The sequence below is a fragment of the Tachypleus tridentatus genome, chromosome 6, assembly GCF_004210375.1.
Source record: "Tachypleus tridentatus isolate NWPU-2018 chromosome 6, ASM421037v1, whole genome shotgun sequence".
Taxonomy (NCBI): domain Eukaryota; kingdom Metazoa; phylum Arthropoda; class Merostomata; order Xiphosura; family Limulidae; genus Tachypleus; species Tachypleus tridentatus.
In genome coordinates, this window is record NC_134830.1 from 136,713,286 (window position 1) to 136,740,557 (window position 27,272).

The 27,272-nt window shown below is 30.6% G+C and overlaps 1 protein-coding gene across 5 annotated transcripts; it reads right to left on the minus strand.

Moving 5' to 3' along the window:
- On the minus strand, positions 1-27,272 carry LOC143253774 (uncharacterized). 5 transcript variants are annotated; one of them, XM_076508124.1, is made up of 12 exons: positions 26,888-27,272; positions 24,675-25,145; positions 19,766-19,893; positions 16,613-16,733; positions 13,747-13,850; positions 11,989-12,125; positions 11,810-11,876; positions 11,084-11,227; positions 9,177-9,343; positions 6,508-6,744; positions 4,975-5,090; positions 1-1,173 (listed from the first exon to the last, which is right to left on the minus strand). In XM_076508124.1, exons 2-12 carry the CDS (start codon positions 25,096-25,098, stop codon positions 1,157-1,159), a joined length of 1,662 nt encoding a protein of 553 aa, XP_076364239.1. In that variant the 5' UTR covers positions 25,099-25,145; positions 26,888-27,272; the 3' UTR covers positions 1-1,156. The 5 variants fall into 5 exon arrangements, with proteins under 5 accessions (XP_076364239.1, XP_076364242.1, XP_076364240.1 ...); XM_076508127.1 differs by having other exon boundaries at positions 9,177-9,337; positions 26,888-27,262; XM_076508125.1 differs by having other exon boundaries at positions 26,981-27,250.

Genomic DNA, 27,272 nt, shown 5'->3' on the forward strand with positions numbered 1-27,272 from the left:
TTTCAGTTTATCACAAAACTTTATTCTGCATTCATAATAAAAATGATTTTACACGAGTGAATAGAATTACATAATTCTACGTAATTACCAAAAATAGAAAGAATAAATTTAACTTTTCCTTCTTGTTGCTTGGAAACGTAATTATGAGATTGTGTTGAAACCATTAGAAAAGTAAAAAAAAAAAATTTTCTCCAAAACAAGAGATTTGTGAATAAAAACTGCAATTTGTCTTGAAGTATAATTAAAAACAAGCACTTATTTAAATGGTTGATCTTCACACTACAAAATATATTTTTTCACTAAAATATTTCAAACAGTTTATAGTTAAGGTAAATATTTAAACTTTAGTATGAATAAAACATATTTGCTTCTGTATAAACTCTTATAATTTTATCAAGGATACAATAAAGACACATTAACAATTTAATTATGTTTTACTTTGAGTCTTTACTCATTTTAAAACATGTTTTGTATTGTCTGCATTAAGTGAAAATAAAATACGTATTTGGAGTTAATAAATGTAATAAAATTTTAAAAACAAATTACATGAGACTTTGTAGGTTTCTTTATTAGCCCTTTGGCTGTTTTGGAATGAACTAGTATTTATCAATAAATGTAAATTATATTAGAAAATGTGCAATTAAACTTCACGCTATGTTTAATTAGAAGCAATTACTAGTTACTGCTTTTGGATGTATAACTTTCAAATGCGTTTTGTCGTCACATGTGAGTGGTTACCTCTCAGCTTACCTTGGTATGCTCTGTTACAATATACCAAATGTAACTAGGACAAAATAATTTATGTACTTTTATAATTTTAAGTAAATCTTAAAAAAAAAAAAAAAAACATTTTTTCACTCAAACTTCCTTTATCAGAACTTTTACAAATTCAATGTCAGAGCCATCTCCACACTATCCCAAGAATGCCCTGTTTTACATATGGTATCATTTTCTAGTACATCCATAGAGCAGCCGCTCCTAATCTGAAACAGCCTTTCTTCATGATGATATGATAAGCTTAAATTTCCAGCATCATCTGTACAGTTAGTTTCACGTGAAGACCTAATCATCAAGATATTATATAATAATAAAAATTTAAGATGGACTGCACACTCTTCCTTCCTTGGGTTGTCAGCAGTTATTTTTTTTCGTAAAACTACATTAAGTGTGCACCTGTAAAAAGAAACCAAATATTATTGAAAGACTTAATGTATGTATACTAACATTCATTTCTAACATTTTTCATATAAAATTTAACAAATTGGAAAATAAGAGAAACCACAGTGTCTACAGTAAATTTTGGTTGTTGATAGGGAACGGTGTCAAAAGAACCTCGTCAACATTGGTTTGAGACGTTAACCAATTTGTTTTCCTTGTTCGTAACAAAGAAAAAATATAACTTAAATAATCCTTATAATTACTCATACAAGTTTGCATAAATTAATGTTCAAGGGCAGTGTAAGCTCAAGTCACAAGCAGTTTTACATTTATCTTATAATACACAGATCAAGTAAAAAAAAGAAAAGAAATCCACATTTTGGTAATTTTGCTTCTAACTTGTCTCTGCAACAGCACCGACATAATAATAAAACAAAAAAACTTTGGTAAAGTAAATTTAAATCTATTTTATTATTATTATTATAAACTAGCAAGTGGGTGAAGAAAAAAACATTTCAAATGATAACATATTTGAAACAATATTTCTGGCAGCAGCATGGGAACTGCATTTAGACGATCCTTATACTTTGAACCTTTCCTTGCAAAATCTGTATACCTATTCAAGCACTCCACCTCTTCGTAACTCCTTACACACCACTGTTTTGATACAAAATCCACATAAAACTTAGTATTCATGAAACAATATCTGACTAATATAGAATGTCTGCACCATCAACATAATTATTTTAGTCTAAAAATGATGTAACTTACATGTTATAAAGTGATTAAATTCCCTAATATTAGTGTAATTTTCTAATAGACCATCTCCAATATACTGTTTTTCAACCTAAGCACTTGGACATCTTTATCACAAGTAAGACAAAGAATTTATCTCTCTTTTATTATTATAAGTAGTATATTTAGAACAATCTACATATATAAATCAGAGTTTGTGTTAAATACAGTTATTGTGCTTTTTATTAGAACTCCCCAATTGTTTGTAGTTATGCACAATGGGCTATCTCTGCTCTGCCTATCAAAACCCGTTTTCTAGTGTTACAAGTCCATGGACATACCACTGTGCCACTTGGGAGCAGAACTACCTGTAACAACGATCAAAAACTTCAGTTTTCAGAATATTTATGCACATATTACTTAAACTTTACAACTTATTGAACTGAGAACACCAGAGGGTGTTTGCATCAAAAACTTAATTTTGCTAATTGTAATAGATAAGGCTAGCTATGCAATGAATGGCAAAACATGCAATCACTAACAGGTGTGGTTCAGTTACTAACACAGGAAAAAAACTGCATCTCATAGATGTGTATTGTGCATACTTTACAGATTTAGTTAACATGTGTATTGTGCATACTTTACAGATTTAGTTAACATGTGCTAAGCTGTTTAATTTTTATTGATATTTTCTTTGGCTCATTAATTTGAAACAAGTTTCATTAAATCATGATCAGCATCTAACTGAATCGAGTTATGAAATAACAACAAAGTGTGGCTCTGCCAAGACATCCATTTATAATCTACAAATCTTCAGGACATATTTCTGATCGATCATTGAATGATATTATGAGGAATCTTATTCCATTCCTCAGTCAGAATAAACCCAGTCTCTCTGATGTATTAAGAAAGTGACATCCACTTATCCAGTGAAATGATGTATGGACCCTTGACGGCCTAAGTGCATGAAAGTGGTCCACTGGACCAAACCTCTACTGGAGAATTAATGCTATACTTCTGAATATATTAGATTTATCTTCATAAAGGTTTACACATTTTTAGTATATACGAAAGGTATGTTGTTTAACAGGAAGGCAGAAGTTATAATCTCCAACAGGTACTTACTTCCTCTCACACTGGTAGGTATTCTCGTTCAATACTGCCCTCTATATGATTTTTTTTTAATATATTCCACAAACCTTTTATCTCCCCTCCACTGGAATTGACTGATTCCAATGAGTCTCTCATGCAAGTCATCGTATCAAGATTCCACCAACTAGAGTCCAATATGCTCTCATGATACGCGACTCCCTCTTTAATTCTACTGAACTCTAATGTCAAATGTTGGTAGGAAATGAAAGCACTGGTTTTCATCGGGGAGGAAGAGTGTAAAGTTTGAGAGAAGATAAGTACCAACTAGAAATACGTTTTTAGTATTGGAAAATTATAACTTATGATACAGTACATTACCTCCTCTCACATACAGAGCTAGAATCTCACACTAAATAGATAAAAAAATGACATGAAAGAAAGACACATCCTTCAAAAGCAATTGAAGAACACTCCCTACAATGAGACAGTCAGATTTTCAGCTTTGACATGGGAAACTGCACCACTTTTGAAACAGATATACTCTTCATCCATCACAGAAAGATGTCATATATATGGATGGAAAACAAAGGAGTACATTCAACTGGGAGAGAACAATGGCCAGAAAGTGATCTGAACCATGCAATATTTATGAAACTCAATCCCAGAAATTATAAAAGTGGTTCAAATGAAAAGAATGTGCCCATAGGTGTAGAGAGGCTAGGGTGAGACAGACTGTATATGACAAGTCAACTACATCCAGAGCCCATGCCACTGGAAATCAACATCCATACAATTGTAGGATGAGAATCATACCATCAGTAATTCAACTACAATCTAAAACCCAGGCCACCAGGAACTGATGTTCATGATCTATGTGGGGGTTGCAAAGAGGATTATACTGGTGGCAAATCAATTACAGTCCAAATGAAAAACAATGTCTGAACATGAGTATGCCAAACAAAAAGTGACATCTTTGTAGAACTGAATAGAGGGAGTCACTTGCATAATGATAATACGTCACACTCTTACTGGTGGAGGATTAATACATGATGATCCATAAGACACATTAGAATCAGTCAATTCCAATGAGGGGGAAATAGAAGACTTGTGGAATGCATAAAACAATTTTTGCATATAGATGGCAACACTGAACATGAAAATTTATTTGAGAGAGGAAGTAATGTACTGTATTGGAAGTTTTTCATAAAGTATGTATGATAAAGACTTGTTTCTGAATTTACTTAGTCAGTCTGATTCACATTCTGACTAGTCTGAGTGCAGATAAAGTAAAGATTCTATTTTCAGCGTATATTATTGACATTTGCTTAACTTCTAGGACCTCCTGAGTAAATATCAAAAGTAAAAAGATTTTATTTACTTTAACACTAAATGTAGAGGAATTATGAATCATGACAAATATACATTCTCATGAAAAGTACGAAATGAAAGTAGCAACACCTTTTCTTCATCTTAATGCATAATTTATTCTTTTTCATGTAGTTCTAATATTAAAAGTTTCAACCATTAACTTGTTCAATCTACTTTCTTTAAATAACTTATGGCATTACTGTTGTACTTAGGACCAGCTTAAGCACTCAACTTTTAGTCAAAAATAATAAACAAATCTAGGGATAATTAGCCATGTATCATAAACAACACAAGTGAGATACATAATTACTGTCATTTTTGTAAATTAAAACTACAACTGAGCTAAGAGCCTCTTTTTTCACTAAGATGCTGTTTTTAAACAAAAATTCTTGAAGCTTTCAAATATACAAGCAATTAAATAGACAAAAATAAACAGAATGAGAAATTAAGAGTTGAGAACAACCTAAAAACTACATTAAATTTTTTTCTAAGTTCTTCTAGTGATGTTTTATTTTAAATCTTTCCAAAAGGGAGCTAACCTTACTGGTTTGTACTAACACATTAGCTAGATACTTTTCCAAATTCAACAGTGCTCTGAATTAAATGTTCTGTTAGCTTTACCTGTCTTGTCACTAACAAATTCTTGTGAATACAGTTGGGAGACACAAGTATCTGGAAGGTTTTCGAGTTCTTCAACCATGTCAATCATCAACTCATTCAGAAGTGTCTCTGCAGTTCTGTAATACAAAATTTTACTATAATGAAACTGAAAATTTTGATTTCAGTATGTTCTCAATACAGTTACATAAGTTAGCCTCAAATGTATTAAAAAAACAATAAAAATACATTCTTGAAAAATCATAAGATTGGTCAATATAAACTCCCAAATTTAATCATATTTCTGTTGTTCCATTGAATATGAAAATTACTTCAAACAGATCTAAATGGAAACAGAAGAGTTGTTACTATATTTTATTTTATGACAACTAAGGTGTTTTACTTTTCATATTTTAAGGATGCCTTTCATTTAATTGCAAAAGATGTCAAACATTTACAACCAAAAATTGGACCTCAAGAGAGACTTGTTTTTAATAATATTCCTGTAATGTACAGTAGTTTCTATTACATAATCTCAGATTGTAGTCTCTCTTATTTATACATCAATATTCCTAGCTCTCTTAAACGTGTGATCCAAGTATTTCATAAATTGTGTTTTGTAGTCAAACAGTGGTGGTCTCACTTGATACCACGTGAATACTGTTACATAGTCCAACAGTGGTGGTCTTACTTTTATTATGTTTTATTTTTTGACAGCTGACTGGTTACATTTTGTATGTTCTGTTGATATATTCCCTGTAATACTACAAAATCATTGCTCTACCTGATTGGTTTTCATGTCTACTGTTATGAAATACTATATATTTCCTCTGATTCTGAAGAATAACACATACTCCACAAGTACCATAACTGAAATTAAAAATCAAATTTGCCCATTTCTAAGTCATCTGTATATCAGCTAAGTATTTCACTCATAAACCCTGAAGAGAAAGTGAATGTATGACTTTTGTCCTTTATACAACATGAGTAAATCTTCCTTCACTTAACTATTTCCTAGAGTAGCAGACAGGGCTGATTCAAGAGCCCTTTGTGTGTTATGTTCTAATGAAATATTTTGTACATGTGAAATGTTTGGTGTGCTTATTAGTCTCATAGAAAGATGACCTACTTTCTTACATTCTAAGTGTAATATTCAGAAATAGCACCTAGTTTTAATGGACAATTTAACAACAAAATGTAAAATTTAGATTTGGTCAAATACAAAAGTTTAATACAATGTGTCTTTTAAAGAGAATGCAGTATTATGGTCACTTCGATTTTGCTTAAGACATTAAGTTATCAATCACTTCTGATTATGACATAGATCAGAAACAAAAATTATATCAAACATTATGTTGCAAAGAATACCTTTAGTATTTGATCCAGCTGTACTGATCACATGAAGATATAACTACAAAGTAATTCCTTCCAAAACAATTGTACATATTACTTAAAAAAAACAAGTTTGAAATCATACAGTATTTTGAATAGTTTAAAAGGGTTTACACACTGTCTAACTTTCAACACATTACCAGTGACACTAAAACAATGGCTTACTCTTCAACCAGTTTCACAGAATTCTCGACCCCTTTAAGTGAAAAGGATTTTCTTCTAAGATAACGTTCATATTCTCTTTTGTAACTATGGATTGCTTCTAGTTGTTGTGAAGACATGTACAGCAAACCCTTTAAATGTGGCTGATGAAATGAACTGGAAGTACATACTCTTGTCTTATTACTCATATCAGGTTTTGTGAACACAATACCAGGTAACTGTCTTTCCAGCTTAACATCCCTAAAAGATTTGCAAGAAAGAAAGAAAAAAAGAATGGTAAATTTGATACATACAAAATTGTGTGTCAAAAAATCCGAGTCTATTTTTAACTAAATCGTGTATTTCATCATGGGTGTTATAATTGTTTTTATTACCAAGCTTTGTTTTCCCTCGCACACATCCATTGTTAATATAAACTTCTCTTTTAAGCTTAAAAGAAACTGAACAAGTAGCTGGTTATGAGCATAACGGGTGAATTCTAATTCTTTTTATATAGAAAACTCTCTCTGAACATAAAAAGATTGCTGAAACACATGAAACTAACTACTAACTACAAATAATTAGGACAATCCTTTACCATGTTTAGCAATAAAATAGTTATCCTTACACAGTAAACTTCAAAGTTCACCAGAATGTCTAGGCCAATAAAAACACTACAAGTTTAGTTATGCCAAGTTAAAAAATACTGGGCTTCTTAAGAAGAGATGAAAGGTAGCATGTTACTGTTACAATTTTACACTGATTTTTAACTGAATCTAAGTTTGTGAACCAGTTACTCAGTCCCAAGAATCAATCAGATACTGAACCTGTTACTTTATAACCAGACAGAATCTTTTATCTTGTGTTTTGATATGCCAAGAACAGTTATTTATTAAACAAAAAAAGAATTGGAGAGAAACTTTGGTTTATGTATCTTTATAATTAAAAAAAAGGTTGAAAATTGGAGACAAATGCTTTAACAAATAAGCTGAAATCCATAGTGTTCAAGTAATTTTTTTCAACAAATCTCTAAAGTCTATACCATATGGCCTTTAACTCTTTCAATGCCATGAGAAAAATGTGTGGAATGCACTACATAACTTTGTTTTAGCCTTGAAAAATGGAGTAAATGTTCTGAGGAGTTGGTGTGCTTCAAAATCAATAACTTTATAATTTATTAAAAACAATCAGAAATGTTGCATATCAATTAACATATTTTGGATATAAAAGACATGAATAATTAATTAATTAATACTTCTTATGATTAGCAAACATATTCTTCTGTGAAATATTTCAGGTAACTATCTTTACAAAAGTTGATGTTGATAACAATAAATAGAATACAAGTAATTACACAACACCACATAATTTTCTGTGTAAGTAATAATAAACCTGACTCCAGAACAGTTATCTATAATAAATGTGGCAGCAAAACTGTTAAACCTGAATATTGAATCCTCTACGAGTTTTGCAAGAAATGCCTACATTGCATTGATCTGTCAGAAATGATAAACTAAACTACTCTGTAAATTTTCAAACATCTTCTAAATAAAGAAAAATAGAATGTAAATGGAATTCAGTATATATTTCTGCCTACAAAACCATCCAAATCAAATATCTGGCTTGCATTAATTATGACCAACAACTTAGTTGAAACATCTGCACACTTAAAGCTTGATTAAGCAAACAAAAATTCAAGGACAAAATAAGCATTTTGCACGTTTTGTTTCACTTTCATTGATAGTTATGTTTCAAAAATAAACATTGTTTTGGCCACTCTGTACTGGCAGAAATCCAGCATAATTTATCAATACCAGATATCATTACTTTGCCAAAACAAAGGCCACAGCTAATAATATTGGCTTTAAACAGTAAGCAAGGATAACCATACAGATTTAAGGTTTCTTCTAAAGCAAAGTCAACACACTGCTTGAGAACTAAAAGGTGAATAACTTAGTGAGTCTTAAAAAATGGATGTTATAAGCTCTTCATGAAACTTACGCCTGCCTTTAATATACCATTTTTGAGTAAAAAAGCATTTACAAAGGATAACAGACAGCAGTAGGTCTGTACTATTGTAATCACCTTCATTCAAACTAGACGGTTAAAAATTAAGTTGTTAGGAAATACCCTTTACTAAAGAGCGATATTTGATCACATTGCATATTCAGGAGGCTGTTTATACATGCCAAAATATACAGTAAAGTTCAGCTGCTACTCCAAGTTAACAACCTCAAAGCTTTAAATAATCAACTACAGAAAACACTGTTTTTAAATTAAACAAAGCCAACACAAAATAAAATTAATGGTTGATGCTACACGTAACTTAGGTACATTTGCATCAGACAAACAGATAATTTGCAATGGCTCAAGACAGTGGAATAATGTGGCCTATGTGAAATTTATAGCATTTCCTTTTTAAGCCTGGCACTGCCAGATACCTTTGTTGTATGAAAAAGCAGCAAGCTTGTTAGAAAATAGTAATGGATTATAAACATTTAAAAAATATCAAATTAATCTTGACCAATCACTACAGAGCAATTTCTAGAATTCTAGTGATAGACAAGTTGTATAAATCTTTGGTATTACAAATTCTACTGAGACACCATTTATAGGGTTACAAATTAAAGCAAAATTGTCATAAAATGACATGAAAGCACCAAGAGCAACAGATAATAGAAACAATGTCTCACTTTGCCTCAAAGGGGATGGGTTCATTATGCCCAGAAACAGTTGGCTGTGATGACTTAGAAATAAGAATGGGCTCTGGTGATTGAGTTGAGGATTCTTGCTGTTGTGTTGGGAGATCCCCACGACAAACTTCTCCCCATCTCTGGCAGATATTGTTTTTCATCTGGAACTATAAAATTTCAATTACTGAACACTTCATTTAAATAATTTCAGAGACACTGTATCAAATCATTTACAAACCATATGAATGTTCATTAAGATCTTCAATCAACATAAATCTAAAAAAAGTGAAAGTTGATAAATAATTTTTGTACCATAATAAATCCCTCTTGAAAAGCATGAGCAATAAACTGTTAAGTCTACATACATTCCTCATACCTTAACTTGAAAATGTCAGAAGGTATTTGAAGAGATATGAGAAGTAATGAGAAGAAAAAAAAACACCAAAACAGTACATTCAAAATAATTAAGGCTACAAACAGTTTTAAAATATGAGGAGAGACATTACTTTTATCCGTTCCCAATACAATGCATTTGTTAACAAGAGCTAAAGTTTAAAAATATATATTAAGAAAGGAATTTCCATGTAGAAAACTTAGTTTTAGAAGTTTCTAAGCAAAATTTATGTTGAGCGAAAACTTTTGTAAATATGATTATTTATATTTACAATAAATATTAATATTTTAACTTTAATGGATTTTTACTTATGCTAAACAAGACTGACTTTAAAACATGCTAGCATCCCTTAAAACAAAGAACACTCTCTTCAGAGAACTATATGAATCCCACTGTGAACATTCTTTACAGAGAACTTTATGAATATGAACTTGAATACATTTTGCATAGAATTTTTTAAGTCATATTGTGACCTGATTGCCTTTGCATCTAGAAAAACAAAACATTTTGGAAAAGAAAATTCCACTTTACAGAGTAAGCTGTGAAAGAATTTGATAAAGGTACTAATAATCTACAGTATGCTATCACTGCATTAGGAATCAGAACTATGTTTCTTTTATTAAAACTTGCAGTATAGGGATGTCAGTGTTTTCTTTTATTGTCTTTGTTTGTTGCAAGAACTAAAAAGAAATTCAGATGTCCATGTTATAATTTTTTCTCTCTGTCTATACCAAGAGGAGCATTACATGTAATAGAATGCTCTTCATACACAACTAGTTTTGATAACAGAAACTTGGATGCTTAAGCCATTTTTTATTTAAAGTTCCCCTAATCTGTGATTAGATTCTTCACAATTAAACATATACATAATTTATTTTTGGTTTTCCTTTTCATTACAATCTTAGCACTCCAATATTATAAGGAATCTAATTCTGGTTTTCTTTTGTAAAAATAAACATTACATGTTACTGTGGCAAGAAGACAAGATAATTAGTTAGCCCCTAAGTAGAAGAGGTTAATCAGAAAGAAAAATAAGTCTTAAAAAGTAAAAATACTTTGAAAGAAAATGGCCAAAGGATAAACATAAATTGCTACATAGGCAAACAATCTCTCTGAATAAAAACAAACTGATTACTTTAATGCCATCTTATTTCTGAAATATTTTTTCAAGCTAAATAACCAAATGAATGAGATTTTTTTTTTAAACAATAAACTGGGTTAATACATGAAATAAATCATCTTACATTTGAAAACAAATTGCATACTGAAAAAAGATGAAAACTGAAGGTTTAAACAACAATCAGCTCTCACCATCCTAGTTGAATCAATGAAATAGAATGATACTAGGAGAGTTTTATATCCCTTAAGTGAGAGATGAAGTTTTTAGTTTACAATAACTTTCACCTGTTTACACATCGACTGTCAAGAACAGTATCTTTACCTTCAGACTTTGTGATTTGTCATACAACACTTATAAGCATTTTAAATGTAAAACAATGATCACCAGTCCTACCTCTTTAGATTCCAGTTTCACCCACATTTTGTTTAAATCATGCAGCCAGTTATGCTGTAATGGATTTTTCAGTCTTTGGCAGTTTCTGTTCTCAGACTTTTGTTTCTGGAATGTATAGCCTGTGAAAAAGGTTTCAACATCATCCTAGAAAATGATCATAAAAATTAAATATCTTTACTCAAAATTAATGAGATTTGTTGAAATATAAAGTGAGACACCAAAAAACAAAATCAAAAATGTTTTCCTCTAAACATCTTTAAAATAGGAGAAAAATCAAAAGGAAACGTTTCTATATCCAAAATACAGGGTTAATTATACAAATTCTGTTGTAGCAGATGTATATGTTGAAATGTGGACAGTTTGAACATTTATAATATTAGACTTATCATTCAAATATAACTTATTCATAAAAAACAGGTTTGGCGATTTACTTGTAGTTTTGTTTTTCTTTAGCGTGGGATCATTATGGCCAAAAAATTCAAAAGGATATAAATGACAGAGTAAAAAAGTGATACTTTTAAACTACAAAAATATCTTAACAGTTGGAACCTTCATTTCACAATAGAATTCACAGATGTGTTAGCCTGTTTTTAGTACAGTGAAAAGAAATACCCTTTCTGCCTATTTATGATGCCAATGAACAAAAAGCTATTTCTTTTAACCATGTACTTTAAAATATAAAATAATGTGTATATCAAACTTACAGTAAAGTATTAAAAAATTTACCTTTTTTAGGCCTTGCAAATTTTTTGTCATCCATTCACTAGCAGGAGATGTGATCACAGCTTTATCTCTGCAAGCAGTGAGAAAAATTGAATTGCTTTATGTCAAAATAAATCACTATTCTTTAACCAAATATCTCAAATGTAAAGTTAGATACATTTTATTTTTATATACTTAGATACCTAATAAGTCTGAGAGATTCCAAAGACTTTTTTTCATTTTCATATGTCTGGTGGAAATCATTCTTTTTCTTCTTGTTTCTCCGGTCTTGTTCTGACAAATGTTTAAAACTGCTATGGTGACTTAGCTGATACCTTTCCTAGGATACAAATAAAATAATTACTACGCAAGCACTATCATAATCTGAACAATTAAAATCCATTCTTTCCACATTGTTTTCATTATTTTGAGACTTCTCAGTGTTGCTTCTAGGAATTTTCTCAAGCAGGCCAAATCCCCCATTGACTTCCCAAAAGTGGGCCATTCATGTAACAAAGGTGGTGTCAACTTCAGATGTCATAAAAACACAACATGATCAAATAACTTTTAATTAAAGAAACAGTACATTGAATCATGTTAATTTGTTTCATTTGTGTATATACTGAAAATATGTAACATGTAGTTAAGTCTCATTGGTTAACCCACTTTCATCAAAACATCTACACAGTCATTGAAGAAACTTGTGTTTGTCATCTTCTCTGCACCTTTTCTTGTTATTATTTATATTTCTGCATCAATTTAACTGAAAGATTTAGTAACGTTTTTCTATTTAAATTAACTGCTTTTTAAATGTCTTCATACCTTTAATTTTTCCATTTTTAATGATCGATATCCTGTAGTATCAAGGGAATCTCCCACAACACCCCCTTATATCGTAAAACAGACAATCACATTCATTTGCATAACCAAGTGAGTTAATTACCATTTAGGAATTTCTAGTCGTGATCTTGATCTATTGTTATAAAGTCATTCATGAATATGTAATACATTTTGAAGGGTAGGCACACATGAAAAATTAAAATGAGTACTTCTATTTATTGTGAGTGAATTAGTAAACAGGATCATTTTGTTCCATTGGTAATCAAAATAGCATAAATACATGAAGTAGGTGTCCTAGAAGCAGCACTGTTTCTTATCACGTATAGTGAAATGAAAACCTTAAACGAATTATTACTACTAACAATATGACAATAAGACTGATGTCTAGGTTCTTCTCAGGTAATTTTCATTTTGTAGAATATAACAATGATTACAAACATAGTGATGATAAATATGTGGTAAACATTTCAAACAAATGCAGACCCTATAAATATTCCCCTTCACAACAATATCTGTACATTTTAATAACTAATGAAATGTGAATAAAACAGAATTACAATATGGGGATTTGGCACTTAAAATATCCATTTCACAACCTTAACTTGTAAACATATCTATAAATATATTAACAGTTAGATGCTTTTACTTAAACAACAGTAGCCAACTACGATATAGAAACTCTTTCTTTAGAAATAACAAGTTTGTTTATACAATATTGAGTTCATTGCTTTTAACAATGTTAGAAACAGTCAACCTTCTTTAAAGATTGAAAAAGTAACCATAACCACTTTGATACACTGAGAAGATTGTGCAGAGTATTAGAGGCTTGCAGTCACATACAGTAAACCAGTTAAAGTCAAATGTACTTCAGAAATGTTTTTTTTTTACTGGCATGTCTCACTAACTGAAGTCTTAAGAGCTGAAAATGATTAAAACTAATGTACAGTACTTTGTTTTCTCATGAAAACACTAACAAACTGAACATTACTTTAAATTATTGAGCTGTGTATCTAAATTATCTGTTAAGATGTGAAAACACACATATAAAGAAGACAAACACTGTGGAACTATCTAAACATTTTCTACTTTGTATCTAATATAACATGTAGCAGCATACCAACCTGCAAATGTTTAGGCAAAAGAAATCCAACAGTCTTGGGTGACTTTTTAGCCTTTTTTGCCACCAGATGGGCTACTGCTCTTTTCAGAACAGCATGCTGTTTTCCTAATGAAATAAAAACAAAACTTAAATTTTTTTAAACATGTTAATAAATCTCAAAATATATATATCTTTCCATAACATAGTAGTTAGATAAAAATAAACACGTGCATTTTTTTGTTGTAACTCTGATACTGTATAACAACAATGAAATTAGTCATAGTTTTCCATTCATTACTATGAGTTTAAGAGAATATCTTATAGCAATCAATAACTTTCAATCAAATCATATCATTCAAAGACAAGTATATGTTTGTATATGTTTTCCTGTAATTTACAACCTAAATAAAACTTAGCTCAGGATCACTTTCCCAAAGAATTTGTGAAAGCTTTCACAAAAATCAACAAATAACTGGAAACAAAATAATTTTAATCTACTATAGAATACATTTATTCTTCCATCTTGCAGTAAATAACTTCATTCTTTCTGAATAATCTAACAGTAGTAATAAACAAACACTTACCCTCTACCAGCTTTAATATTAAAAAAATAATAGTTAAAAGATGAGTATAACATTTGTCTTTTTCTGACACTTTGTTGTCAAGCACAAAGTTACATAATGGGATAGCTGTGCTACACCAATAACCACCCTATTTAGGTGTGTTTTTTTAATATTTACTTTTAAATTAAGAAATTAAGTGATATATAATAAAATTTTTTGAATTATAATTTACAATATGATACGAAACTTGTTAACATAAATTCACAAAATACTAGAACAATAAAAGTTTGAATGCAAGTCAACAAATACAAAGATGTGGCCTTTTATCTGTGACCCACTGCAAAAAGGTTCGAGAAATACTCCGATTCCTGGATATGAAATGAGGATTAGCTCCAAGCTATCAAACAGTTTTGCTGGCTATTAAGGAGCAACCAAAAGGATCTAACTAGGAATGGAATGGACACAACAGAGGGGCATTCTTCAATGACATGACTAGAGATGTCATTGAAGACCACCTCCCAAAAGCAATAGAACCTCATGAGCAGCAGGTAACTCAGCCAAGAAATCATAAAGAAGAAGGTTGAGCTCAACTGACATGTATGTTGAAAAAGACACTCCAAATGGACAAGATATTGATGGGGGTCACCAAAGAAAGAAGATGCTAGGTATGATTGGCCAATTCCTGCTCACAATGAGTCAAAAGAAGCCTCAGAGATTGAAGATGCCAATCAAAAGACTGGACTACTTAACAAAACATGTAAGGTGAAGAGATAAGTCATAAGGGGAGGGCCTAAAATTGATAATCCACCCCAAAATAAGAAAAAATACTGAGGATATTAGGTCTGAGTAAGACTGACATTTGATTCAGGTACTGCTCCCCAAATGAGTAATAAGAAACCTAACAACTGCTGATCTAAAAATGAAGAGTCAGTATGATGGTAGGAAAAAGCAAAATGATCAGAAGTCCTCTGAGGGCACAACATGCTAATCCTCTTACTTAATTGTGAGGAAAACTGGTCACCATGAACCCAAACATCAGGAGAAAGAGGAAAAACCAAAATCAGTTGGGAAGATTATTCTTGCAATAAGGAAAAGGGATAAAACATCACAAACCTGTGACAAAATACATAAAGACCAAATTGGGCCTAGCAGACTCATCAGGTTGGGAATAAGAAGGAATGGCAAACTCTGGAGGTGGAAAAATATGATAAAAGTTCTTTTTAGCCTGCAAAGGCTTAGGAGAAACCTAGGCAATGTTTAGGGACAAAGACTGCCCCATGTAATATTCAATCTCCAAACCTATACAAGCAGATAAATCCACTATTAAGGTGCTGCACCTGAAACCTGAGAGAAAATGCTGGTCACTGATGCAACTTCTAAAATGATAATGTTAACTTCAAAATTAATTGTCACAGAAAGGTTAACCACCTTCAAGTGTAGAAATAAAATGACCAGAATTACTTAAAAAATACTGATGAGAAACAGGTTGAATGAAAGCAACTTAATTGGAAAAAGAACCAATTCATGGAAAAAATAAATTGAATATGATTCATTACACAAACAAAAGAGCAAATTTGAACTCAAATGCTGCCACATGAGAAGTGATAGTTCAGTAGAGGAGTGTAGAAGAAGTCACATGTGTGACATAAGCATGTCATGATTCTATAAGCAAGGAAATGATGATTGTTGAATTGCATGAGAAACGTTGGAATCTTGCAATTCCAATAAAAGGAAGCAGAAGGCTTATGGCATCCATAAAGAAAAGGTTTGCATATAAACAGAGAAATAAATAGGAATAGTTAATCTTGGAAGTAGAAGTAAGTACCATATCAGAATAGTTTTATTTCTAACCCATTCTAGCCATCCCAAAGTTTTATTAGCCTCAAAATGGGTAGGTATTTCATCATTATATTTAAAAATCTGTACCAGCATGCCATATATAAAACATATACATGAAAGGGAAAAACTGTCTGCAAATTGTAATAAAACAAAAGGACATGATATCCTGACATTTTCAATTGATTTAAAAACTAGCATTTCCCCTGACAAAACAATGAAGAGATTCAATATTCTAATACTCAAACACCTTCTCTTTCAAACATGAAAAAGCTTCAAAGGGTTCAGGAAAATGCAAACAATTTGATATAAAATAGTAAATTTTCTTGGTAGGATGACTCAATTTAAATCCAGATATCCATCTGAAACCTTTGGCAACACATCTTCATCATTTCCCCCCCTTTTTGCTTTTTTACTTCCATATCTATTAATTTATGTATACTTATTTGTCAGTTTCTTCTGTAATTATTTGATAAAATTAATACTTACCATCAAGTGTTTGTGCACCTTCCTCTTCCATTTTGCACCAATCCAAGATTTTACCTTTCTTCACCAGATCTTTTGAAACAACTGTACTTCGAGTTGCTTCAGGAGCTCTAGATTCAGAGAGCTTAATCGTAAAAAAGTTACTTTAAATATGAATGAATACAACAACAAACATATATTCAAAAAATTCATATAATTATAAATATATTTTTTCCATTACAATAAAAATATGTAAGAGTACAGCACATATTCTAATAAATATAAGATACAGATTTCATGCCAAACACAGTTGAGTTCATGCAACTGCAAATAACTGATTTGTTAATAAATGTGCAAAAAATACTCTGAAGTGAAGACTGATTTATTATTACAAATCTACTGTATTGAACTACCACCATTTTAAATATAATGACCTATCTGAACAATATACTGAGATTTTGTTTACATTGTAAATGTATTCTACGCCACCTATTTCAGTCACTTTTGTAATTAGAGACCATAAGAATAACTTCTATTCAGCCTGAATTTGTATGGATAGTCTCCTTAAACATCACCTAAAAAATTTAATTTCAGTTTTGTTTTACTCAAACTTATTCTTCTGCAACTGACCACCTATTACTTACTTTTTATGACAAGCTCAAGCCTTTCTATACATTTTCAAAGTAATGAGTAAACAGTGTAGGAATAAAGATCAAATTTAATATTTTAATATAGATAAAATAAAGTACCAGACAAGGTTTTTCTTAAGGTTTTGAATGAGTTCAAAGACTATATATGTGCAAGTCCTTCGCTCTTACCTTTGATAAGTCAACAGAAAGTGGACAGGAGGTTTCCGATGATTAAAGGGTTGCCAAGGTTACTTATATTTTCAAATGTAATGGTAATGCTTTCATTAAAAATTACAGCACTGTTATTCTTACTTCTGTAGTAATAATAATAACAATACTTTGGAAATGAAAGCAGCATGAATTCACCAAAAGAAAATCTTACCTTTGAAATCTGTTACCTTTCTTCAAGAGAATTAGTTGACATCTATATAATAGGGAACAATGCACATTTGGTGTGGTCAGCTTTTTAAGAAGCTTTTGATAAAGTGATACACAATTGATTAGCGAAGGAAATCAAACCCGTAGGGGTTGAAGAAATGCTAGTTAATTTAATTACAAGTGGTTATATATGAAAAATCAAAATGGTGTTATTAATGCATCCAGTTATTAGTGCCTTGAGTGTTAGTGCTTGGGCATTTGTTGTTTTCCCTCTTTTAAATGGACAAGGAGACAATTATTAAATTAGTAAAGTGTGCTTATGATAGTATATTCTTGGTTGTTTCTAACTACTGAATTTGTACAAAATGACTTGTTTCAATTGATATGTTGGACAAATACTTGGCAAATATTTTTTATAAATAGTACATGCAGTATACTGAATTTATGTTGTTATAATTTCAATCAAAAATTTCATAAAGCCAGAAACCACTCAGTGGAGCTGTTCAGAAAACAATCTTGACATACTGGTGGATGTATCACTCAAACAATTGAAACGGGGCTTGTTTACAGACATACTGGTTACAAGACAAAATAGGTAATCATATCTCTATACAAATAGCTAGTTAGACCTCACTTAGAATTCTGTATACAGTTGTGGTGTCCTTGTTTAAGGAAGGATACTGGCTTATTGGAAATGGTTTGAGAAGGACTACATAGATGATTCAAATGATGGAAGGGTTACCTATAGGAAAAAGTCTCTTGAGAAAAGAAGCGATATTACTGAATGTTAGAAATTTACCCTGGCCTACAATGATTTTATTGTGTTGAAATTTTTTCATGTTCTACAGTTATTCCTCTATGTTGAATTCAAAAATATTTATTTTTCTCCACTATGTATAGATTTTTCACAAAATGTCACAATGCAATACATAAAGCTATCACTCAGAGATAAAAAAGACACATCTCACAAAACAAAATCATCACAATTGAAGATTCACATTCATTTGACATCAATGATCTTCCCTTTTCTTCAGTTTTTCCATTTTTAACAAACATAAATGACAAAAAAATGTTAATTGTGGTAAACGAAATAATAATTTAAACTAAGTAACAGGGTTTATTTTCTCTTCCCAATTTGTAAAAATTACTAATGTGATAGAAAAAAATATATTTTAAAAATCTTTGAAGCTAAATTAGGGAAAAAAACCTGTTATTAAAACTAAACCTAACAACTTTTATGAAGTTTAAATTTGCAGGCCTGTGTTTTCTGAAGAATTGATTGAATAAAGGATTATTATTTCCTTGTGTTGTATTCTGATGGTAATAGAACGAGAGAAAACTATTTTAAGATTCTGAAAATGCAGATTAGGTTCAAATTAAATTTTTTTTTTTTTTTCTAACAGAACTTGCATTTTCCAAACTGTCTTAAATAATAGTGAAGGACAGCATTTTATACTAGTTCACAGCTTAAGATGGAGGTGGAAATGTTTATTTCTTAAAAATAAACAGATTTAAAAGTACTTTTTCAAGGATAGATAAGCAAGGGCAACACTGAAAAAGCTAAGGTGTTTTTTTTAGTTTTTTTTCTATTAAGATTTCAGTTTTACTGTCTCCAGGACTTCTAGTACTAATTGTTCATCATCTACTGCGAAAAAAGGAGATAAAGAAAAATCTTTATATTTTTAATGAAAAAATTAGCAATTAACAAGTAAGAGATTAATTAATGGTCACTTTAAAACAGTTTATTTAAACATCAATTACTTTTATTTTCTTACAGCTGTAACATTCACATACCTTAGTAACAAAATTGTTAAATGAAACCAAATAATACAGCAACATCGTGATATATGTTTCTTCATATTCAATAACTTGGCACTAAAAGAAATTTCACAAAATACTCCAAGCTTCTAACTAAATATGGATTTATTTTTAATTAGAGAGAGAGAGAGAGAGTGTTTTCAGAAAGCAAAGCCACATTGGGCTATCTGCCGAGTACACCGAGGGGAATCGAAACCCTGATTTTAGTGTTGTAAATCTGTAGACTTACTGCTGTACTAGCAGGGGATGTAATTAGAGAGAAGAAAGTACTTTTAAGCATTATAATCTATACTTTGTATATGAAACCCATGCACACTCGAAGTCCCTTGTGAAATATACAGTATTAGCTTACCTCTTTCTTTAGTAATCTTAGGTCTTTCTGGACTTCTTGAATTTGGTGACAGATGGTTTGTAGGGCCTTATCATGATATTTTTTATTCTGGACTACTTGCTGCATGTATGGTACTGTTCTTGACTGATCTACAGACATCAAATAATGTAACATCAGGAACTGTAATCAAGACATGAATTAGATAATTATGGTAAAAGATGCTGTGTGGAGGTGAAGACAATGATCTTATAAAATTGCACAGTAAAACAACAGTTAATGGCACATACATATAGTCAGCATACAGGTACCAATCTCTAATATACTTTTACAATTTTAGAAAAAAATATAAATGTAGAATACTAGAAAAATACAAGTTCAGTAAATCAATATCATACAAAAATATGATCAATACCCTGTAACTTGAACCCTTGTAGAATATCCACCTATAAAAATCAGTCAGTCTACAGGGTATCATGTTAAATAAATTTCGAACATGTACTAACACCTGAAATACAGAATGATGAGTATATCACGTTTAAATAACTTTAATGTATAAAGCAACAACTCACATGACAACCAAAGCTGATATAAAATGAAGTCTGGGATAATTCAAAGTTTTAGATGGTCTAAAATTTGGTTTCTTAGTTCCAAATATTTAAATGAGTTCACTTCTGTATATTACGTAATATGTACGAACTCCAAGTTGTCCAATTCTGATTTTATTTCTACTCTTATTTAATCCCCTAAGTGTCAAACTAAATTACAAAAATATACTATAAATACTATCAAATCAGAATATAAAATTAGAACCTCCAATCTTCTTTATTTGACCAGATACAAATATTAAACACACAACACACACCTCTAATATCATTTTATCTTTAAAAAAAATGCTCATAATTCTCTTTAACATTATTACCAAATTATTTATAATCTTCACAACATTCATTATATATGACATTTCACTTTAATGTCCATAATGAAATATTGGGTCTCAGTTTTATTGTTTTTAAAACCAGATTAACCATCTCACCACAAGCATCCTTTACTACCCACATGACAAGATCATTAGTCACTTACATTCAAACTTTAATTGAACTATCTTTAGGTTATACTAAACAGCATAAAATCATAACTAATAATCCACATTTTAGTACACAAATTTTGTGGTCTTAATTTTATTAAACAATATTAAAAATTCTAAATTTCCTTTAGTGTGAGAAATGAGACATTTTTTTTCCATGCATCCCCTCGTCTCTGATTTATTCACCATCCCTTTAATAAGTACAAAATTTAATGCAACTTACTCTCTATAATATTATCATCACTCAGACAAAGCATAATTTTTCTAGCTCTTGATCTCTCTTCATTACAGAGCTAAAGATAAAATGAGACCCCTCTCACCACCCCAACCTGTCACATTGTCTCTTTTAGATTTATTAATAGTTCTCCCTTACATTTAAAATAATATTTTTAAGTAATAGAAAACCAAGGTTTTCATCTGTTAAAAAAAAACAAAACATTTTACTTTCACTATTTTCTGTACATAGAAATGTTAACTTCTCTTTCAGTGGAAGCTTTGTTCCAATGGGAAACACATTGATTAACTTAGATGAATTTTTAACAGCTCTTTTTGCATAGTTGGAAAGCCATAAAAATTGTGATAATTATGGGACACTGTCTAGGGTATAGAAAATAACATCACTGAAAAAAGTTTGAAAGGTATTTAGGAAGTTTGAAAGATTTGCAAATAAAAAAGTAGTTTTAATTTTAACATGAAAATCACTTTACACTCAGACAAGCCAAAAGAAAACTTCATATATTCACAGTTGTTTTCTCAAAATCTGATTTTTTTTTGTAAGTGCAAGATTTGTAATATTTATTCAAATTCTGCTAAATTTTATGAAGATACACAAACTTTATTTTAAATTAATACAATTAAAAGTGTAACAGTATTAACTGAGTACGTTGTGGTCACATGATCGGTCAATTCAACTGAGCTGTGTGGAGAGAGTTAAACTGTGGTAGCTTTAAGACATTCTTAATTTTTGTATGTTCTAAAATACATATTTGAAATAAGCGTGAAGAATTTTGTGGTCAGGCAATAATGCTACAAAAACATGAGTTTACAGTGCCTTGCTAACCAGCAGCAAAAAGACTGAATCCAGACATGAGTACTAAACTTCCTGTTTTTATGTTGTTTTTTTTATAACAAGTAACTGAAATGTAAAAATTAAAAACATATTAGTTTAGAAATGAAAAAAATATGAAATCTCAGATAACATGAATTATTGGTGAAACACATTTTAAAAATATAGGATGAGACAGCTCTTTGAATAATGGATAAATTCCAAAATGTTAAAATTGAGGACAGGAAATGATATAAGCTGGTTAAATCAACATGGGTTGAAAATGAAGGTTTCAGAAACAAAGTTTTTAATTTAAGACTGTTTAGACCACCTAAACAGGAATATGTTCAATGAAAAACTGTTATAATAAAGGCAGGGTTGATATTAATAAATATACAGTGCAGTAATTACAAAATACTTTAATTTTACACATTCAATGATAGGGAGATACTGGCTGAGTGTTGTGTATAAAGTTTAGTAGATTGGATGGCCTTGTTGGGCCAACAGGTTCCTTGTTATTCTTGAATTTTATATTATATTCTGTCTCAAGAGATTTAAGGGGCAGTCTTACAGAAGTTTACACAACCATCCAGAAAAATGAAAAGATAGAGATTTCCAATTCCTTTGTGCTGATTCTAAAAATGATTACAACACATTTACAGTACTCTTAGATGTTGAATTTGTACTCACTGATGTTGAGAAAACCCACTTGTAGAGAAAAATATATATGTAAAAACGGCTCGTTTGGGTTGAGAAACTTTTTTACATAGAAGAGCGAACAACGTTTCGACCTTCTTAGGTCATCGTCAGGTTCACAAAGAAAGAAAGAGATAACTGACCTGAAGGTGACCACGTTTGAAAGGGGTTGTGTAACTGAGTGTCGGAATGTAGAGGACGTGCTTAGATGTTTGAATACATAATTTTATATTATTTATTTTATTATTTTTAATATAGATATAAAGGTGTTCCTTTGAATTGGTTCATTCTGGGCTTGAGTTGTTATATGAGTAAGGCTTCTTTAATTTTGCATTTGTTTATGTTTGTTTCTTGATTTAGTATTTGAGTATTTTCTATGGTCATGTTGTGTTTATTTGACTTGCAGTGTTCGAAAATGTGTGAAGGTGACTTTTTATGTTCTTTGAATCTGGTTTCCATTTTTCTACTTGTTTCTCCAATACAGAAGTCGTGGCAGTTATCACATTGTATTTTATAAATAATGTTGGTGTGGTGTTTGTCAGTGTAGTTTTCACATGGTATAGACCTCAGTTTTGTGCCTGGCTTTTGAATAAATTTGGTATTAACTTGAATGTCATAATTTGTTACTAGTTTTTGACAAATGTTGGTTATTTGTCTGCTGATGTCGGGAATATATGGCATGCAGCAGTATATGGTTTTGTGATTTGTTGATTCGTGAGATATATTTACTTTTGTTGGTTGACTTTGCTTTCTGTCTAGGTGTGTGTGTGTATAATGTTTTCTACGGTTTGTGGAGGAAACTTATTGATGTTGACAAAGTATTGTTTTATTTTGCCTAATTCATCATTAATTTTATCTGTTGAGCAGTTTTATGGCTGTGTTTATTTGGTTTCTTAGTATGTTGAGTTTTTGTGTTGTTTCATGTGCTGAGTCCCAAAGAATATATAGTCTAGTATGGGTGATTTTCCGATGGATTTCTGTTTTAAATTGTGTATAGGTTCTTGTAATTTTGAGGTTAAGAAATGATATTTGATTGCTTTCTTCCTGTTCACACATGAAGTTAATGTTGGGATGTATAGAGTTAATGTGATTGAAAAAATTAAGTGTGTGTTCTGTAGATGTGAATCCCACATCCGTGTCATCTATATATCTGTACCAGTATAGCGGTGGATATAATGCTGTGTTAATTGCTCGTGTTTCAACTTGTGTCATAAAAATATTGGCTAGAACTGGTGATACTGGGTTGCCCATGCTTAGGCCATTTGTTTGTATATAGTTTTGGTTGTTGAACATGAAGTTTGCCTTCATTGTGGTGAATTCTATGAGGGTTGCTAATTGGTTGCTGGGAATGTCTATAGATGGGTTAGGGTCTCATATATAGAGTTCTAAGGCTATCTTGCAGGCTTCAGCAGTTGGAACTTCTGTAAAGAGGGATATAACATCGAAACTGGCCATTAAGGCTTTATAATTAAGTTGATTTAGATTAGACTTGAAATCAAAAGAGTCTTTGACGAATTAGCTGGCTGATGTTACATATTTGGAGAATGCCCATGCTATGTATTTACCAAGATTGTAATTAAACGATTAATGTGAATATTATTGGTCATAATGGACAATCTGGTTTATGAGGTTTGGGGATGCCGTATATTTGTGGTGTGCGTGAGTCGGTTTTATGTAGGTAGGAATAAAGTGTTTGTGAAATTGTGTTGGCTTTTTTCATTTTTAGTAGTATTTTGTTTAGTTGCGTCTCATGTGTCTTTGTTGGATTTGTGTGTATTGGTTTAAATTTGTTAGCGTCTGATAGGATGTTCTTCATTTTTTGGGTGTATTCATTCGTGTTCATTATGACTATAGCGTTACCTTTATCTGCTTTTAGAATTTTTATGTTTTTGTCTTGTTTTAGGATTTTTAATGGAATCAATGTCTCTTTTGGTAAGATTGTTTTTTAGCTTTCTATTTTGTGAGAAAATTCTTTGAAAAAATCGTTTAAGATGTCATTTTTAGGTGTTTCACAACATATTTTCTTAGTACATCTATGCAAGAACTATACAGGCTACCTATGAAAATGGACTTTTTAGAAGTAATGCTACAAAAACATAACTTACCAGTTCTAGAAAGACCTTTTTTAGAGATACTATTTTTAACAACAGAAATAGGAGGTTTTTTCAGACAATTTTGTTGTCTTGCTTCTTTAATTTTCACTGTAGGGTTAACATTATTTCTTTTTGCAGCTTGCCTACATGACTTGTCACCAGAGTGAGCTGTTTGATTAGGTGCTAATATGAGTGGATTTGTCTGAAATACTTTGGTATTCAGTAATTTTAGTTCTTTCTCACAGTACTCTTTCCATTCAATTTCTTCCTTCCATTTCTGGAACTTATACTTAGCTCGATGGTGAGCTTGCTGTAGGACCTCCGCTGACAAAACTTGATATTTCACATGGATCACCTCATCCACTCCACTAGTGGGATTTGCTTCTTCAACTGGTGAGACTTTTTGGATCATGACAGCATTTGGTTTGAGGCTCATCTCAGAAAACTTCTTAGTTCATTTTCAACATAAGTGATAATCAACAACTAATAAAAAACCAGCAAATTAGTAATAATGGGAAAATACAATTAATAAATTTAAAATTAAGTCTGAAGGCTATTCACAGAAAGTACAGTTATTTTATAAATAGCAACAATACTTTCAACATTATATATATGTATAGTAACTAAAACCTTTAGAAACATAAATCAAGATTCCTTAAATATAATTGTTTTAAAGAACTGCTAGCTCATAGAATATATTACTGTTGACACTTATATTACACTTGAAGAGATTTAAACTACACAGAATTGTTCCATACTCCCTTATTGTTCTGTGATGGGTAATTTACACATCAAACTGTGGTGGCATTGAATAGAATATAAATAGTAACAATGACAAATATATATACAAGAACAACAAATGTTACAAGTGATGGTTCACAGGAAATAAAGTTCTTGTCCAAGTGACAGTGTGCCAAACTAACGTACTTGCCCCTTTTCTACCCCATAGAACAGTATAATACAGCTTTTAGGATTTAGCTTTTACTGCACCAACATCTTCATATAATTTTATGATTTTCAAAATTTAGTCCTTAGAATTTTGCATGAATCATCTAAAAATCCCATGGATAAACTGATAAAGAAATCAGTGTAGATGAATTGCAAGAGATCTGATTCAGGTGTTTAAAACTGACATGGCTGTCTTCATGAATGGTGGAATGAAAACACAAATAAGCCCTATGATGTGGACTATGCTATCAGTTTAAATTATTTAAAGTTTATGGGCATGAAAGGCTTTATCTGATTGTGTTTCATTAAATAGTTGATATGTGCTTTCATCTCTTTATTCTGTTGGACCAAGTAATTTTCTTAAAAGGTGTCAATATCAGTTATTTATAGTTTAAACAATATTAGATATGTTTTAGCTCTGCAAAATAAGTTATTTCATATTGAACAGAATACTTTCATATTACAAGCCATTTTAAAGTTATAACCTATGCCACTTATGGTTTTAGGTCTCATACACATGCATGCTTTTTCAAACTTAAAAGGTTTTAAGACTCTGAGGCATGAAAAATGGTACTGTTATTTCAACCAAGATTAAAAATGACATTATTTTGATACATTAATGAACCAAGTAACTAGCCATCAGCTTCCTGTAGTTGAACTAAAATTTAAAATTTGGAAGGCCTATATAATATAGGCAAATAAAAAAATAAGCTAAACCAATAACATTGTTTGTGGACTTTAAAAATTGCTTAATTAAATAAAAATATTAAATTAGTAGTATTACTATCACTAACGTACCATTTTACTAGTTTACAAAACAATGTTGTAACTTTATCATAGGTTTCTATAATTTTTTGAATGAAAACTTATTTTAGGGTAATATTACTTATTATTGCTATTAGTAACACAAACCAACGAAGACTATGCAAGTGAATTAATTAACTTAAAATATTATAATCAGAACAGAAATGCAGAACTTCAAATATATCATAAAATCCTTTCGATTAAACAAAAATTCTGTATCACAACAGGAATTACAGTCATGACGTTCTCAGTTTTTAACAGTACTACACATAATACAATTTTTTTTTTTAATTTATAACTTAGAATTATTACTATTATTAATACTACGAAGATTATTAATACCAGTAACATTGGTCTTACTCGTAATAATATTACAAGTTACAGAAAAATAAACAGCGCACTAGAATTTGTAGAAACTAGAAATAAAAGAATAATTACAGCATAAACTGCACAGTTTACTTTTATTTTCCTACCTGATGTTGGCGAATAACATTGAAAAATATTCTGGATCCTTAAAATAAGTTAATTTAATTTCGAACATTACACTGTACGACACATCAATTTACCGTTTTACTAGATTTTATAGCCAGAATATCCCTCAAGCGTTTTCAAAATCCTAGTCATACACACAAATCTTGAGAACACAACCAATTATCTTAAAGCAACTATAGTTTATTCAAAATTTTTTATTTTAACATACTTCAAGCATTTTCTTTGTTTTGCTACAAATAAAGCTAACTTGATTTATTGTTATTATCAAATATGAAAGGATTAATTTAAAAAATGATAAAAATTATGCACACTCGGCGAGTTCGTGCCATGTCCCCCAGTATCCTAGCGGTATGTTTACAGATTTAA

Coding starts and splice junctions, on each gene's coding strand:
- LOC143253774 (XM_076508124.1), bottom strand. CDS start 25,098: ATGAGCCTCAAACCAAATGCTGTCATGATCCAAAAAGTCTCACCAGTT. Junction 13,851..16,612: donor AGGTGCACAAACACTTGATG/GTAAGTATTAAT, acceptor TTATTTCATTAG/GAAAACAGCATGCTGTTCTG. Junction 5,091..6,507: donor TCTGTGAAACTGGTTGAAGA/GTAAGCCATTGT, acceptor TTTGTATTACAG/AACTGCAGAGACACTTCTGA.